General features: G+C 35.8%; 1 protein-coding gene across 1 annotated transcript; it reads left to right on the top strand.

The window, feature by feature from the left end:
• Positions 1 to 232: 232 nt before the first annotated feature.
• On the top strand, positions 233 to 14,539 carry LOC118797550 (SLAM family member 9-like). The gene is made up of 4 exons (XM_036556911.1): positions 233 to 282; positions 9,327 to 9,526; positions 12,474 to 12,737; positions 14,406 to 14,539. Exons 1-4 carry the CDS (start codon positions 233 to 235, stop codon positions 14,534 to 14,536), a joined length of 645 nt encoding a protein of 214 aa, XP_036412804.1. The 3' UTR covers positions 14,537 to 14,539.
• The last annotated feature ends 1,226 nt before the right edge of the window (positions 14,540 to 15,765 follow it).

Raw genomic sequence — 15,765 nt, forward strand, 5'->3', positions numbered from 1 at the left:
AATGTGAACTACATGTTAATCTACAGAATGAATGTAGATAAGGATGTGGTCAAGGGCCTCCCGATGGACCCAATTTATGAAACATTGGAAGACAGCTGAAGCATTCATCTACCTGAATCGCATTACGAGGTACTTGTAATGGCCAGAGGGTGTGACGAATGCTGTCTTCCACTCGTCTCCCTGGCAAACCCAAATTAGATTATAGGCACTGCACACGTCTAACTTAGTAAAGATGGATGCCTGCTGCAGTGCCTCAAAGGCCGAGGTCATCAGAGGCAGCTGGTAGTGATCCTTGACTGTGATTTTATTAAGTCATCTATAGTCTATGTAGGGTTAAAGGCTGCCATTGTTGAGGCAGAGTGATATGCAAGTGGCAAAGTAAACTCAAGACAGAGCAGCGAGCACTCCTTAAATAGGGTGCCCACAGCTGCAACTGCTCTGCCCTAATTACTTGGTCCTGGCTCTCCAGCCAGAGGAGGCCTAGCAGGTTGCCTGGACGTACACAATTACTGTTTATTTGCTGAATTCTAACATATGCTGAACACAGTGAATAAAGACAAATTGTGCAATTACACATCACACAAAAATCAAAATTGCAGTAATGTGGAATATTTCATTTTGTTCCCTGTGGGACATATTTTCACTTAGAAAATCAACAAAACGTAATTTGACTGGAGGTATTCAAACTTGCAAACATGCATACAATTTTATCTAAAGAATATAACTCTTAGTGTTTAGCTTTGTTAATACTGCAGCTCAGTTCAGTCATACTGTACTGTACAAGCTTAAATTTGACATTTAACATGTGATAGCATCTGATGAGGTAACGGTTGAAAATTCATAACCTAACATACATACATACATATACATATATATATATATAAGAGTGCAACTCTTTTTTTTTGTGTGGTTGTGCAAATTAAAAAGAGGCTTTTACTTGAAGTCTTTATCAAACTGTATACTGAGTCAAATTTGTACACTTACATTTAGGTTTTCATTTATTTAATTGGCTGGTGCATTGTCCATTTGCATGGTTTGACTTTGTACACACTAGGTTGTCTTGTACTAGTTGTACTGGTTTTCAATAGCTGAATTTTTGCTCTTTTATGTGAAGTTATGGAAGGTAACTGAAAATGTTTGGACTTGTTTGTGAAGTCTTTTTCTATCTGAATCTTAATTCAAATTAAAACTGGTCCACAAACCCAAGCAAAAAGTCATAAAACAATGCCCTTTGTTATAGGCATTTTTGACTTGTAGATATTTTGTAATTTGTACATGTAATAAATCATAGTGACTCGTGAATAATAGAGATGCAGATACTATTTTTATTTTTTATTTTTTATGTTAAACTCATCAAATAAATAGCAATTTTGCACTAAAATTTGCAGAAAAATGCCATATGTAAGTATATACAGAGTATTCTCTGTAGAGGATGTATTAACTTATTCTCACTTAGAATCAATAAAACATGTAATTTGACAAAGGGTCTTCAAAATTTTGAATGCGACTGCATATTAATATTTACTGTATATTGTAAAAAATTAAGAATGACAAAGTAAGTTCAGACAACTAGACATATTATTAATTTGCTGCTCAAGCTCATGTTCAGTCACCTGCTTAAATCTAATTCCAAGTATTTTAAGCAGCATTTGAACTCTGTCATTGATGTGAGTGTATTTTTATGTTTTTGCTGGTAAAATGTCAATAAATTGCAAAAGCAAGGAAAATAGTTTCAAAATATTTGGCAGTAATGTATGCTTTTTAAACTACATTTAAACGGATTACCTTTGCTGTGTAACATTACTGTGAATATTAAATAAATGATGTTTTCCTCAATTTTTACTTCACACAAGAATTTGCTTTGTTAAACTCATTACCTCAACACATATTGTGCAGGAACAACACATCTGAGTATTAATCACCCCAACAGAGTTAGTGGATTACGGAAAACACATTTACTGTGAACACAGCATGTGTTGTCTCTGAACACATTCACTAAATGTGTTAAAATCTATACTATAGAAAATAGTATTATATAAGAACCATGAACACTCAAAGAACCCTTTGCATGATTAAGGGATCATTACACTGTGAAGATACACTGTGAAGATTGTTCTATATAGTACCAAAAAGGGATATTTTACTGTTAAAAGCTTGACATCGAAACAATAGAAGAACGCTTTTTGGTGCTATATAGAACCCTTTTCAAAAGATTCTATATAGAACCATCTACAGCACATTCTCCATTCATTTGAAGAACCAATTTACCATGCAATGAATCCTTTAATCATGCAAAGGGTTTTTTGTGTTCGTGGTTCCATATAGGACCATTTTCTTTACTAAAGAACCCTTGAAGAACCATCTTTTCTGAAGAGTGTTTTATTTCAGTAAAATATTTACAGTAATGACCTGTGAATGTTCTGTCAATATGCAGTACTTTTGTGCCAGTACATTAATATAAATTACATTGTCTTGTATGTTACAATAAACCAATGTACCACGGTATAATCCTGTAAAATAACAACAGTATTCATTGTAAAGTGTATACCATATATTTTTAGCAAAGTTTTTACAGTGTAAGACGTTCAATAAAGTTTTTGAAATGTTTTAAAGTTCAAAACTTGACTCTCCCATCTGTCAGAGTTTCCACCACTGATGTAACATTAGAATTATTATTTAAAAAAATCTGTTAAAAAAACACATGGATTTCCTGTTCTAACTTGAGATTTTTTCCTGCACAGCCATTGCAGAGATTTGTTGAATTTCAATGACCAACACATATTGAAGTTTAACTTAATGAAGTAATAATAAACCTAATTTTGGATGGAATACTAGTCTGCCTGCAGGAGACGTCTGTACATCTATTTATTGCTTACAGTATTTATTGTTGAATTGATTTTTATTTGTATTTATCCTAGTGTTGTTTTTTCCAAGCAGGCACTTCAAATATAATCTTGTCAAGCGGTCTCAGACGTTTTTCACAGTGCTGTGTTTGTTCAGAAATCTATAGCTCACACATACCTGAGATCAGCAGTGCTAGAAATAAACTCTTGTCCATGTTTCAAATCCTGGTGGCTCTTCTGTCTCGTAGAGCTTTGTCTGTTCAGCAGTGCTTCAGTGAACCTACAGGCTCATTTGTATTTCTTATCTTATTTGATCGGGAATCTGATTTGAATAGTCTTTGAGACTGTCCTTCACAGCTTCACAGCTAATTTGAGAATCTTTGAAAGTAAAATGAAGTCTTTTATCGTTGGTGAGTTTCAGTGTTGATTTCTATAAGAAACTTCCTTCTCAGGCTTTGATCACAAACAAACCAGCACTGTAAGAAAAAAAGAAAGATTTATGTTTTTTTTTTTTGTGACAATTAAGTTATTTGAACCTCTACCTGTAAGTTAACAGATCAATAATCTGTCTTATATTGTTTTGTATCTTTTTAGACAAAGATGTTCAAGGTTACCCTGGTGATTTTTTCATCTTATCTTAGGGAGGGTTGGTGGGACAGTGGAAGTAAAACATGAAGTTATTGGTTAATCATTGACATAATCAAAACTCAGAGACAGACAAGTGTCTTATATATGGGGATTTTGAATTTTAATTGATATGATGAATCATACTTAATATGGCGTAGAACATAAACTACCAAGGTGAAAACAATGAGGTCCATTTTGATTTCAGGTTCATAAGCCTGCTGTGGAGGCGTGGTCGAGTGTCACCTGCGGGACAGCGAGCCAGTCACGGTGAACCCTTGGCCTGAGTAGAGGTTGGTTTTCACCTGTGTTGTTTTTTGGCAGCCTGTTTATGACCATTCTCTTGGTAGGCTGAGACAAAATAGAGACTCCTGACCCCACACATGCCGAAGAGTGCCGCTCCGCTAAAAGGCTCCAGAGCATCTGCTCACGTTTCAGCCACTAGGAGCAGACCCAGCAGGGCTTGTTGGTTGGCCAGTTGTCTATCAAGCAGGGCCTGGATTGCTTCACTATGCAACCAGCTACTATGAGTCATAGATGCAAAACTGCATGAGTAGCAATACAGTATATTTTCCCCCAGTAATGTTTCATATGAATAATTGGCATTTACTTAAAATCAACAAACATAATGTCTTCTTACTTTGTGCTTATAAATATGAACAAAAATAATATATATTCATAAACATAAAAGATATTTTTAACTTGAATTATGTTTAACTTGTTGAAAAAACATTGATTCTACAAAATTTGTACTTTGTTGCAAAATATGACAGATTCTACATGTTTACAGTAAGAAGTAATTAGCTTTATGCAGCATTTCTTGGCACTTGGCAAACTGTCTTCAAAACTCACAATTTCAAAAACCTCTATAAACTTTCAGCAGGATTCATATCTGGAGATTAGCTACACTATGCAAGCACCTTCACCTTTTTAGAAACCAGTCTTAAGCTATTCTGGCTATATGTTTGGAGTGGATTTCTTAATTTATCTATTTTCTTCCCATATTTAGTTTCTTGGCTGATGGGATTTAAGTCTTCTCTCGTTTTTCCCTGTATATCACTCCATTTATGTTTCTGTCAGTGACATGTGAAGCTTCAGTACCATTTGCAGAGTGGCAAGATCATGATGCTCCCACCTCCATATTTTATTGTGAGTATTTTATTGTTGGGATCATATCTGCAATACTTCTTTCTCCAAACATGACACCTGAATTATTGCCAGAGAGTTTCGTCTGACCAGAGTACATTGTTTCAAAGTTAGCTGATTTGGCTAAATGCTTTTGTGAAAACTTTAGATCTCTGTGCTTTGTTTTTAGCTGAGGAGTTTTGCATGGAGAGGAATGTGGGGAGTTGATTTCAGTGCAGTGCAGTTAATTTCTTATGTTCTCTGTGTAACTGTTGTTCCTGCAGCTTTCAGGTCATCCTGAACTGTTCGAATGACTGCTGGCTTCTCTCTTACCTTCTCTTACCTCTTATCTTCCTTATCTTTGATGTAATTAGCTCTACGATTACTCCCCCTAAACACTCGAAATGCTTTTCATTACTATCAATTAAATAAAGCTACAGTGAGAGGAAACATATATTCAGACACTTTTTTGTTAATTAATATTCACTTATTATTTACACAAATAATGTCCTCTGGCTAATTAATATAGACATACACATTTATTTATTTAACATACCGGAAAAAATAAAACATAAAATAAAAAAGTGCCACAACTTTTGCACAGGCCAAATTTTATGTTTAATTTTTTGTCAATGTGAAATTACAATATTACTTTTTTCTCGTCATTATTGCGGAACAGGGTTAGGATGTAACAGAACACAATATTAGGAATATGCTATACAGTACTATATCTGTATTCAGTCCAAGTTTACAAGTTGTAAAGGCAGCTTTCAGAATACAGTTACATTATACATTCTTAGAAAAATACTTTTAGAATACTTATCCACTAAATAGGAAAAAAAAAAAAACATAAGATATTTAAAAGAAACACTTGTTAGGGACTGTTTTAGAATCAGTGTACAACATGCAGCAAACACGCCTGTTAGATGAGTCCCAAAGAAGACCTCGATTAACGTCTTCTTTACAAACACTAAAGTTATTACTAAAGCCTGAGTAGACTGATAAATCAATGTGATGATCAGTTATCAATCTCAGTGTTATTGAACTCTACTAAATCATGATTAGACTAATAAATCGATCTGATGATCAGTTACTAATCGCAATGTTACTGAGCTCTGCTAGAGCCTGAGTAGACTGGTAAATCAATATGATGATCTGTTATTAATCTCAGTGTTCATAAGTAAATGGCGGGAGCCTCTTCCCCATGTTGGTCAATTTTTTTGCGGATAGAACAAAGCTACATACAAACACCTATAGGGAGTGAGTAAGTGAGTAAAAGGTACAGTGAATGAGTGAGTTTAGGCTCCAATTTAATCAATTTTCACATTCAAACGGAAGGCAGGACCTCCCTTACCACCCTGTCACAATACAACATGTGACGTGGTGTCATGTGATGGGGTGGTAAATTTCATCCTTAAATAGCTGCAGTTCTCTATGTGGTCAAGTTCCTAACCTAACATACATTCATTCAATTGAAATATCATTTTCTTTGCATTAATAGTGTAAAACAATGAATAAAACAGTTTTCCTTATCTAGTTTGTGTGATGGAATGGTTGGCTTGAGAAAAAGCAACAAATAAATGATGTAGAGTGTCAAAACATGTCTGCTTTTGTTTCTGGCCGCTCTCAAATGAAATTATGTCCTCTTTGTGATGTCATTTAAAGCAACAGTACATTATTTATAAACAAAACAAGTTAGCATGATGGGTTGGTAAGTCAAATTGAGGGATGAATGCATACAAATTGTATTTTTTTTTTTTCAAAATATATAAATAGATATTAAAAGAGATAGAATTAACATACAGTAGAGTGTGTGCTAAAATTTGCTGAATATTATATTTAAGTTTGTAGAGGATGTGTCAATTATTTTCACTTGGAAAATCAACAACACATGTTGGTGTTCAAACTTCTACCTATGACTATGTGAAAGATGGAGGCCTTTATTTTAAAAATGACTGCAATGTGAACAGTGAACAGGATAGAGGATAGACTGTTTTTACAAGTTGTTTTAACAAGTTTAGCTTGCTAGTTCTTTTCTATTTGTTATTTATAATTAACACAACAATGGGTTTTGTTGTGTGTGTTTCAGGTTCAGTGTCTCCCTCTGCTGGTGTATCTGTGTGTTTGCTGAAGACTGTGTTGTATTCCATCATTCTGACCCTCATGCTGTCTGCAGTCATCACCGTCCACATCAGAGAAAGACTGACCAAATCATCTTAAAGACATGGATGGTGTTACACAGTTTATTATAGCTGTTATAGTTACATAATACTCAATTATGTAATCTCTGATTATAATTACTCTACTGTATAGCTGCACTTAACAGGCTCTCATCACTTACTCTTTTTTTTTCAAGCTGTAGCACACAGACTTCACTGTTGTAGCTTCTCAGAAGTCGGCTCACTGGATGTACTAGAATACTGTATCTTGTGTAAGTAAATATTTTATTAGATATATTTAAATGCATATGTAAATACTGTTTATGCATATGTTTACAAATGCTCTTCTAATGAAGGCTGTCTAATCAGTGATGCCCCAAAGACAGTGCTTTATAAGTGAGTGTTAAAGTGAGCTTTTAAGTAGGGTTAAATGTATAAGCAATATAATATTGAAATTCCCAATATTATGCTGGGAATAATATTATGTGCTGGCAGTAACTACTGCTGTAGTGCTGGAACACACACACACATATATATATATATATATATATATATATATATATATATATATATATATATATATATATATATATACACAGAATACTGCACAGTCTTTTTTAAAGTAGAAGAAGAAACAGAGAAGCTAATGAAGAGAAACTAGACTAACATCAGAGGAAAACCAACAGGAACTGACAATTTTACGATGACACAAAAAAAAACACAATGATACTTTACAGGTCAATTGTGAAAACTGCTATTACTAGTCCTAATGTGCTCAGTGTTGAGCATGAAAAATAAATGAAAGAATGAGGAATGAATGAAATTGACAGCCTCCTCAGTGTATTCAGGTGTTAAAAACAAATTAAACCATAATAATATTTTTTTTAGTGTAGAATATTCTGTCACATGCTCCTTATAAGGTCTGCATAAATATCAGCACATTAGTAAACCTCTCAGAGGCAGTGACGAGGACTTTCAGAACTTCCTCCTTCACTGATATTGAGGAAGTATCTCAGAGGCTCTGTAATGGCGTTGATGCTACAGCTAAACATTGTTCTCTCCACTCTGATCTCAGTCACAGGTAAACAATTCTCTGAACTTCATCACTATAGAGGTTAAAATGTATAATGAATCATTTTTGAGTCAGTCTAAAGAGTGTAATATGAAGAGTGTAAGTGATTTTTTCAAGTATCCACTTCTGGTGATGAATCGAATTTGTGCTAAAACAATATAATTTTTAAATGTTCAAAACATTCTGAGTCGTGCTTGTTAATGTCACTGGTGAATAAGTAAAGTAAAAAAAAAAACTTTAATTCAACTCTAAGACATTTCTTTTCGCCCTGTTACATGTCTTGTAAAACAAAAATCAACAAAATATGTCAAACTAGGCTACGTACTATTTAATGTCATGTATGTGTTATTTGTTGGCTTTGTTTACTGAATTTAGTCCTGCTCTGTTTCTCACTCAGCCTGCTGAGTTTATATCTGCACAAATAGCTCCAAATAAACACATTTACTGTTTACTAGTTCAGGCTTTTAAACTAGCATAAATATAATGAATATGATAATATCTTAATGTCACGCCTCAGGAGGACTCAGACTACATTTCCCACAATACACTAGTAGATCATGTGACTGAGCAACTTCCCTCTGACGCAGAGTCCAGAAGGGACTCCATTGCCCACAACCCCTTGGGAGATCATATGACTTTGGATGGTTGTGCACGCACCTATCAGCGCTCACATTCACCGGAGTACTAAATACATATACCAGTGTTTATTGTCATATGACCCACTTAGTATAGTTTATAAGCGCGGGCTTTAGTCTTAGTCGTTGCGAGGTATTGTTTCTTCTTGAACTTGCTGAGCGTTTCTATTATCTGTTTGCCACTACCTGTTATGACCTACGTTTTGTTTCACTGACCTTGATTTTTGCCTGTCCCTTCTTGTACTTTTGCTGACTGTTTTTGGATACGTGTTTTGACTTTTTGGCCTGGTTTTTTGACTACGATATCGGATCACTCCCTTGGTTTTGTTTGCTTTGGTTATGATCACTTCGGTGATCTTGTACTGCTTTCTGGTTACGACCCACGCATGTTTTTTGACTTCTTCTTTGTCGCACTCGAATAAAGCCTGGTGTACATTTTTTATCCGCAAGCGTCTGAATTCTGTTGCATCGTCACACTTAAAATCAGCAAATAAACAGTAATTGTGCATTAAAATATGCAGAAGTGTGTTCTCTGCTGAGGATGTGTTAACTTATACTTAGAAAATCAACAAAACACATAGTTCAGGGGCACCCAAACTTTGCACATGACTCTATATTAAATAACAAAAACAAAAGTATTTGAATACTTGTTTGTCCTCACTGTATGTATACATACAGTATAAAGTTTTGTAAATTAGTCACTGACATACCACACAGTATGATAAAGCAGTCACAATGTACCAAAAGATTTTCTTATTTTTCCCCTCACTACAGAGTCCAGTGAAGTGCTTGGATTGATTGGCAATTCTGTTCAACTGGACATACAGCATGTACCGGAGTTTGATGACTTATTATGGGTTTTTAACAGGAATAATAGTGTTCTAAATTATTATACTGAAACTAAAAAGACTAAACATTACTCCGCTTATGAAGGCAGAGTGAAGTTCAATGAGGAAACCTACAGTCTGACACTGAAGAACTTACAGAAGACTGATAGTGGACTGTATGAGGCAAAAGTGTCTGGTGATGAGGACAGAGTTGTGGCTGAGTACAGACTCTCTGTGTTGGGTAAGTCTTATAGAAAATCAGTCAGTGAGAGGAAACATGCAGTCCTGACACAACACTGCTGTTATTAAGATGCTGTAATTTTCTCTATTCTTTATATAATAATGTGAAATATTGAGTTTCTCTGAAGGCTAAAAACACAAGGTGCACTGTCCTGTAAAGTCCTCCCTCTCACATATTTCACTTTATTCACAGTCATTTTTTATCTGTTATATTTCCCCCTTGTTTTGATGGTCACTCTCCCTTTGGTCATTGGTGTTTGAACCTCAAAGAGAAAAGTGAGTCAGTGAAATCAAAGTTCAGTTAAAGTGAGCTCTTTTTTCTCTTTAGTGCTGCTGATTTGTGTTTCTTGTTTGTGCTAGTGACTACCGTTACATGACAGCCTGGTTTCCTCCTTATGCAGCTACTGGATCTCAAATCTGCTCAGCAAACACTAAACTTCTAGAAAACTTCTTCTGTCATTTATACACTAAATAGCCAAAAATGTGTAGAAACCCCTCCTAATTACTCAGTGCAGATGTTTCACCCCACACTCACTGCTAACAGGTGTGTAAAATCCAGCACATATGGTCTGTGTACATAGCTTTGGTCATTCGGTTTTCATTTCAGTGTTAATAATGTGTGTGTGTGTGTGTGTGTGTGTGTGTGTGTGCGTGCGTATGTGTATATATTTAGAATCAGTGTACATATTTCTTTTTTCTTATATATTTTTTGTATTTAAATTGTACAAGGGGGCTACGAGCTTAAGATTTTGACTCACCTGTGTAAATGTGATATGACAAACATGATTTGATTTGATTTAGTTTGTTAAATGGGAAAATGGGTTGATTCTTGTTTTTGGTGTTGTTTTTGTCAGTGGAAAAATCAAGACATTGTTTATACCATCATAGATGCTGGCTTTCGAATTGTGCACTAATAACAAGCTGAGTGGTCTTTAGCCCGGGGGACACAGTGTCCATGATTTCCAAAAAGAATTTCAAAATTTTGATTCATCGACCACAGGACTTTTCCACTTCCCCTCAGTCCATCTTAAATGAGCTCAGGCCCAGAGAAGGCAGCAGTGTTTCTGGATCCTGTTTATAGATGGTGTCTTCCTTGTATGGTAGAGTTTTACCTTGTATTTGTGGATGCAGCTATGAACTGTGTTCACAGACAATGTTTTTTGAAAGTGTTTCTGAGCCCATGCAGTGATTGCCACTACAGAATCATATCTGTTTTTAATGCAGTGCCACCTGAGGACCTGAAGATCACAGCCAGCAAATAGTGGTTTTAATCCTTGTCCCTTGAATACAGAGATTTCTCTGGATTCTCAGAATCTTTTAATGACATTATGTAATGTAGATGATGAAATCCTCAAGTTCTTTGCTATTTTCAGTTCAGAAACATTATTCTTGGATTGTAAACTATTTACCTGCGCAGTCTTTCAGAGAATAGTGAACCCCTCCCCATCTGAAAGACTCAGCCTCTCTGAAGTGCTCTTTTTATACCCAGTCATGTTACTGACCTGTTGCCAATTAACCACCAGGTGTATTTTTAGCATTACACAACCCCTTCCCAACATTTTTAAAACATGTTGCTGACAATCAAATTCAAAATGGGCATATATTTCTCAAAAAACAATAACATTAAAATTCCTCAGTTTCAACATTTGATATGTTGTCTCAGTTCCATTTTCAATTAAATAAAGGTTTCAAATGATTTGTGTTTAATTACATTGTTTTTATTTACATTTTGCACAGCATCCAAACCTTTTTGGAAATGGGGTTGTAGATAAGCTTAATAAAGTCATGTCCAAATACCAAGGCAGATTTGAATGCTGAAAGAAATTTCAGTAAACAGACCTGCTTGCTGCAAATGCTCCTTAGTGTACAACACAACTTTATTGATCTTTTTGTTAAAGTATATTTTTATCATTTATTTCCTAGCAAAAGCAGATAACTCCAATAGTTATTTCATGTTTTAGGAGTTAAACAAAGCCATTTAGTGGATATACGTTTTTTAGCACAACATAAACCAAGTAGGTAAAGTGCTGAAAATTGCAACAAAAACAGCTCATTAATAGGCAACATTAAACATTTAAATGCAGTAGCCATTATTTTAAGAACTATGTGCTGCACTTTGTAGGGAGAAGGGAGCTATTAGAGATTCTGCCTATGACAGCTCACAGCAGTGTTACATCACCTGAACCAAATACTGTGTGCTGATTGCTGAACGGATTTATTGGGTTCTGCTCCAGAGCAGCGCTGGGGTTTGACAGTTTCTGCTGTAAAACGTGAACTTGCAATGCCAGTGGACAAAAGGGCTTTTGTGACACAACTTAGTTATGATTTAAACTTATTTAGGGTTCAGAATGTGCCATGTGTTAATAATAACTCACAACATTCAGCAGGTTTTTTAAAGGATGGTGTTTGAAGTTTAACTTTTCATACACTACTCAAAACAAATACTGAATATGTAATGGTGATGACAGTAAAATATTTAAAAATCTGAAAAGTTATCTTTGACGATTATTTTGCCTTATAACACCCTGCATGTTACCATCCAACATCAGAACATTTAATGACAAAGCCTTATTTTAAAACTTTCATGAAATATATCCAGTGTAATTGTAACTATTTTGTGTAAAGCTTGGTGTAAAGGAGCTATATAAGTACATTTTTCATGTCCTTTTGATTTTAACTATAACATGCTAAACATAGTTTAGTTTTGACCCCCAAACCACCAGTTCTAATTTAACAACTGAAAAGGACATTTGATGTCTGTCATTACACCGTCACCACTGTCCAGATCGGTCTCAGCTACTTTAAAAGATGCTGACCAGTTTGAAAATACACAATGAGTCTGCTAGATCACCAGCTTTTAATAATCTATGTGATCTGTAATGAGTGATCTATCATTGACTGTCTGTCAGCATTATTACAGTGATGTGTCTGTACATCTTCTACCTCAGATCCAGTGGAGGCTCCAGTCCTGACTCTCCAGCTAAGCAGAGACACCTGTAACATCACTCTCACCTGTAGAGGTCATGACCTCTCTATCAGCTCCAGCTGTTATAAAGAAATGTGTGAGGAGAAGGAAGTGACATCACCTGGAGGTGTCACACTTTCCCTGTCCGCCAATGCCAGCAGCATCATCTGTAACCATAGCAACCCAGTCAGCTGGAAGAAGAATGTTTTGGAGACGAGAAAACTTAAACAACTCTGTTCTGATGAAGGTGAGGGTGTGTACACAGATACACACAGGCAAAAACTGCTTCTAAAACTTTGCATTACAAACTTTGCATCAAAATGTACTTAACCAGTTAGTAACATTATTATTCATTCGAGTGTGACAAACAAAAGTCACTCTCTCTTACTGAGTCTCTCACAGACTCCCTGTGTCTGACACACACTGTTGAAACTCAAGCATTGCACGGGACAAACAGCAGGTGCTGTTATACACTCAAATAAATAAAGCGACACAGTGTAGGCCAAACATATAAATAATGAAAGAAAGCAGAAAATGCATTCATTAAAACAGTCCTGGGTCTTAAAGAGAAAATTCTAATAACAGGTGCTGAAACACAGTGGTGAGTATTTACTGTGTATTTATTAAAGCTGTCTGTCAGATTCTCACCTTCCAGTATAATCAGTGTTATTTAGCTCCATTTAACTCTTCCAGGTGAGGATAAAGTCACCTGGCACCAGTTCATGACCACTCAATCCACCAGAACAAAAGTGTTGATTGCTATTTTTACAATTAGCACCATGCGAACTGGGAGTTGCAGTGATAGCATTATTAACATGAATACTAGCAGCTAGAAAACAAGTGTTTTTTGCTCATATTGTACCCTCTTAAGACAAAGTGTAGAGTTTGCTTTACTTTACATCTGATTTCGGGTAATTAGATATTTGTTTGACTGTATGTGCAAGTAGAAATCAGCTAAGAGTCTAATAGAGTCTGTTAATATGCTACATAGATTCAGTTAAATGCTAATTAGACCTATCTAGAGGATAAATCTGTATTCATGGATTCATTCATGAGACTGCAGAACATACAACATGTCAGATTTATGACATGGGTCAAATTATCAAGTGAAGCCAACATAAAGGCAGATTTATCTGCTCTTCTTTGTCATCAGAGGAGGCAGATTGCATCACACAGTAGATCTGCAGGTGGAATAAATGCAGGAAAAACACAGTTTCAGTTCAGAATGAAGCCAAATCAACGTATAATTTCTATCTGCTCTTCTGTGTTGTGGAGAAACTCAACATCTTCCTCCTGATTATATATATATATATATATATATATATATATATATATAATATATTTAAAGATTATATATCATTTTTTTCAACTCTGTCAACACTGTTCTTTTGCTGTTAAACAAACAAACAAACAATTAATAAATAAATAAATAGAAACTGTGCACCAAAGTTGGCAGAAAAAAATGCTTTATTTAATATGTTGCCTGTAGAGGAGCTGTTAACTTATTTTCACTCAGAAAAGGAAAATCATCAAAAAAGTTCTCCTGCTGTGAAGAAAGCCTCACCTACATGCCTCACTCATCCTCTTGATGATACTATTACCTCTACAAACTCAAACTGGAGCTGTTTAATCACATACATTACTTCACTCACCTCACTTTATACTGAGTTCTGCACATATTCATGCCAACATATTCTCATTTTCACTTTGATACACTGCTAACAGCAGTCATGGGTTTTCATAGATCTATGTCTTGTTTGTTGCTCTGATAGGCCTCTAACAGTAGTCACTGGTTACCATTAAATACTATAAATTCTTCTGTACAATGACAGGCTGATTTCCTTGAAACAAATTAGTTCTTTTCTATTTGGTCATCATATTTAATCCAACAGTAGTTTTGCTGTGTGTGTTTCAGTTTCAGTGTCTCCCTCTGCTGGTGAATCTGTGTGTTTGCTGAAGATTGTGCTGTATTCCATCATTCTGACCCTCATGCTGTCTGCAGTCATCACCGTCCACATCAGAGAAAGACTGACCAAATCATCTTAAAGACATGGATGGTGTTACACAGTTTATTATAGTTGTGTGATGAGGCAAACGTGTTGCCCATCACCAGAGGACTGTGTGTGTAATACTTACCTGACCACCTACCTGTAATACTCACCTGTTGTCTGTTTCCTAACACCAGCAGCAAAAGGGAGGCAGAGCAGATGGAGCTCACTCATGAGCGTGCCGGAGGGCCCACGGCTAGCTCATGAGAGGGGTGATGTCTCTACCTAGGGCACAGAAGACAGAGTGAGAAAGGCTAGTAAATGTGCACACGGTATGAAATGTCCCACCGGTAATTTTACGCATTAAGGCCTTGTGAGATGTAATTATGATTATATTGTTCTCAATCCACTCTTATAGGACAGCAACACCCTTGCAGAGTGGAATGGTTCAGCTCAGGTGATGCAGGGGTGGGGCTAACCCTATAAGAGGCAGGAGAAGGGTTTAGAAGGGGGCTAGCTTGAGGATACTCACCTCAGATTGCGAGGAGACTGAGGGAAAAGGGAGTAAGAGCTGAGCTGAGCTAAAAAGAGTATAGTCCTGTGGCCTTGCGGCCTGAGACTATTTATACTTAGCTGTACTGATCGAGTCGGGTCAACGTTTTAACCTCTATTTACTTTGTGTTTGTACAGTTTTTCTTTTGTGTGTTTCACCGTGTAAATAAATCTCACTCATTGCAAAGAATCATCCAGAGTCGTCACATCCTCAGCCTGCAACTACATTCCACTACCCATTCAGTCACAATCTACCTGGTGACTTTGTGTCTCCTAACGGGGTTCGGCGAAGCATCGTCACAAACTGTTGTAGTTACATAATACTCTATTCTGTAATCTCTGGTTATAATCTACTCTACTGTATAGCTGTACCTGATAGGCCGTTATCAGTTACTACATCACTTTTTTGCAGGCTGTAGCTGTACAGACCTCTAGCATCACTGTTGTACTAGAATACTGTATCTTGTGTAAGTAAATATTTTATTAGATGTATTTAAATGCATTTGTAAATAGTGTTTATGCACATGTTTACAAACATCACTAAAGATAAACCTGCTCTTCTCATGAATCTGTTTGATCAATGATGCCTCAAAGGCAGCACATTTTAAGTGGAGGTTCTAGTGGACCTTTAAGCTTGAGTGTATGAGCAACATAAGATTTTAATTTAAATTCTCAATGCTAAATTGGAACTTAAAGTGAAGATACCTGCAGTAGCTAACTCAAAAAGCTGCATTA

The sequence above is a fragment of the Colossoma macropomum genome, unplaced genomic scaffold (genome assembly GCF_904425465.1).
Source record: "Colossoma macropomum unplaced genomic scaffold, Colossoma_macropomum, whole genome shotgun sequence".
Taxonomy (NCBI): Eukaryota; Metazoa; Chordata; class Actinopteri; order Characiformes; family Serrasalmidae; genus Colossoma; species Colossoma macropomum.

What these genes read in the sequence shown, in the direction of transcription:
- LOC118797550 (XM_036556911.1), top strand. Translation starts at nt 233, where the DNA reads ATGGATGCCTGCTGCAGTGCCTCAAAGGCCGAGGTCATCAGAGGCAGC. An exon ending in GTACAGACTCTCTGTGTTGG is followed by an intron (nt 9,527 to 12,473) that starts GTAAGTCTTATA and finishes CTTCTACCTCAG; the next exon opens with ATCCAGTGGAGGCTCCAGTC. An exon ending in ACAACTCTGTTCTGATGAAG is followed by an intron (nt 12,738 to 14,405) that starts GTGAGGGTGTGT and finishes TGTGTGTTTCAG; the next exon opens with TTTCAGTGTCTCCCTCTGCT.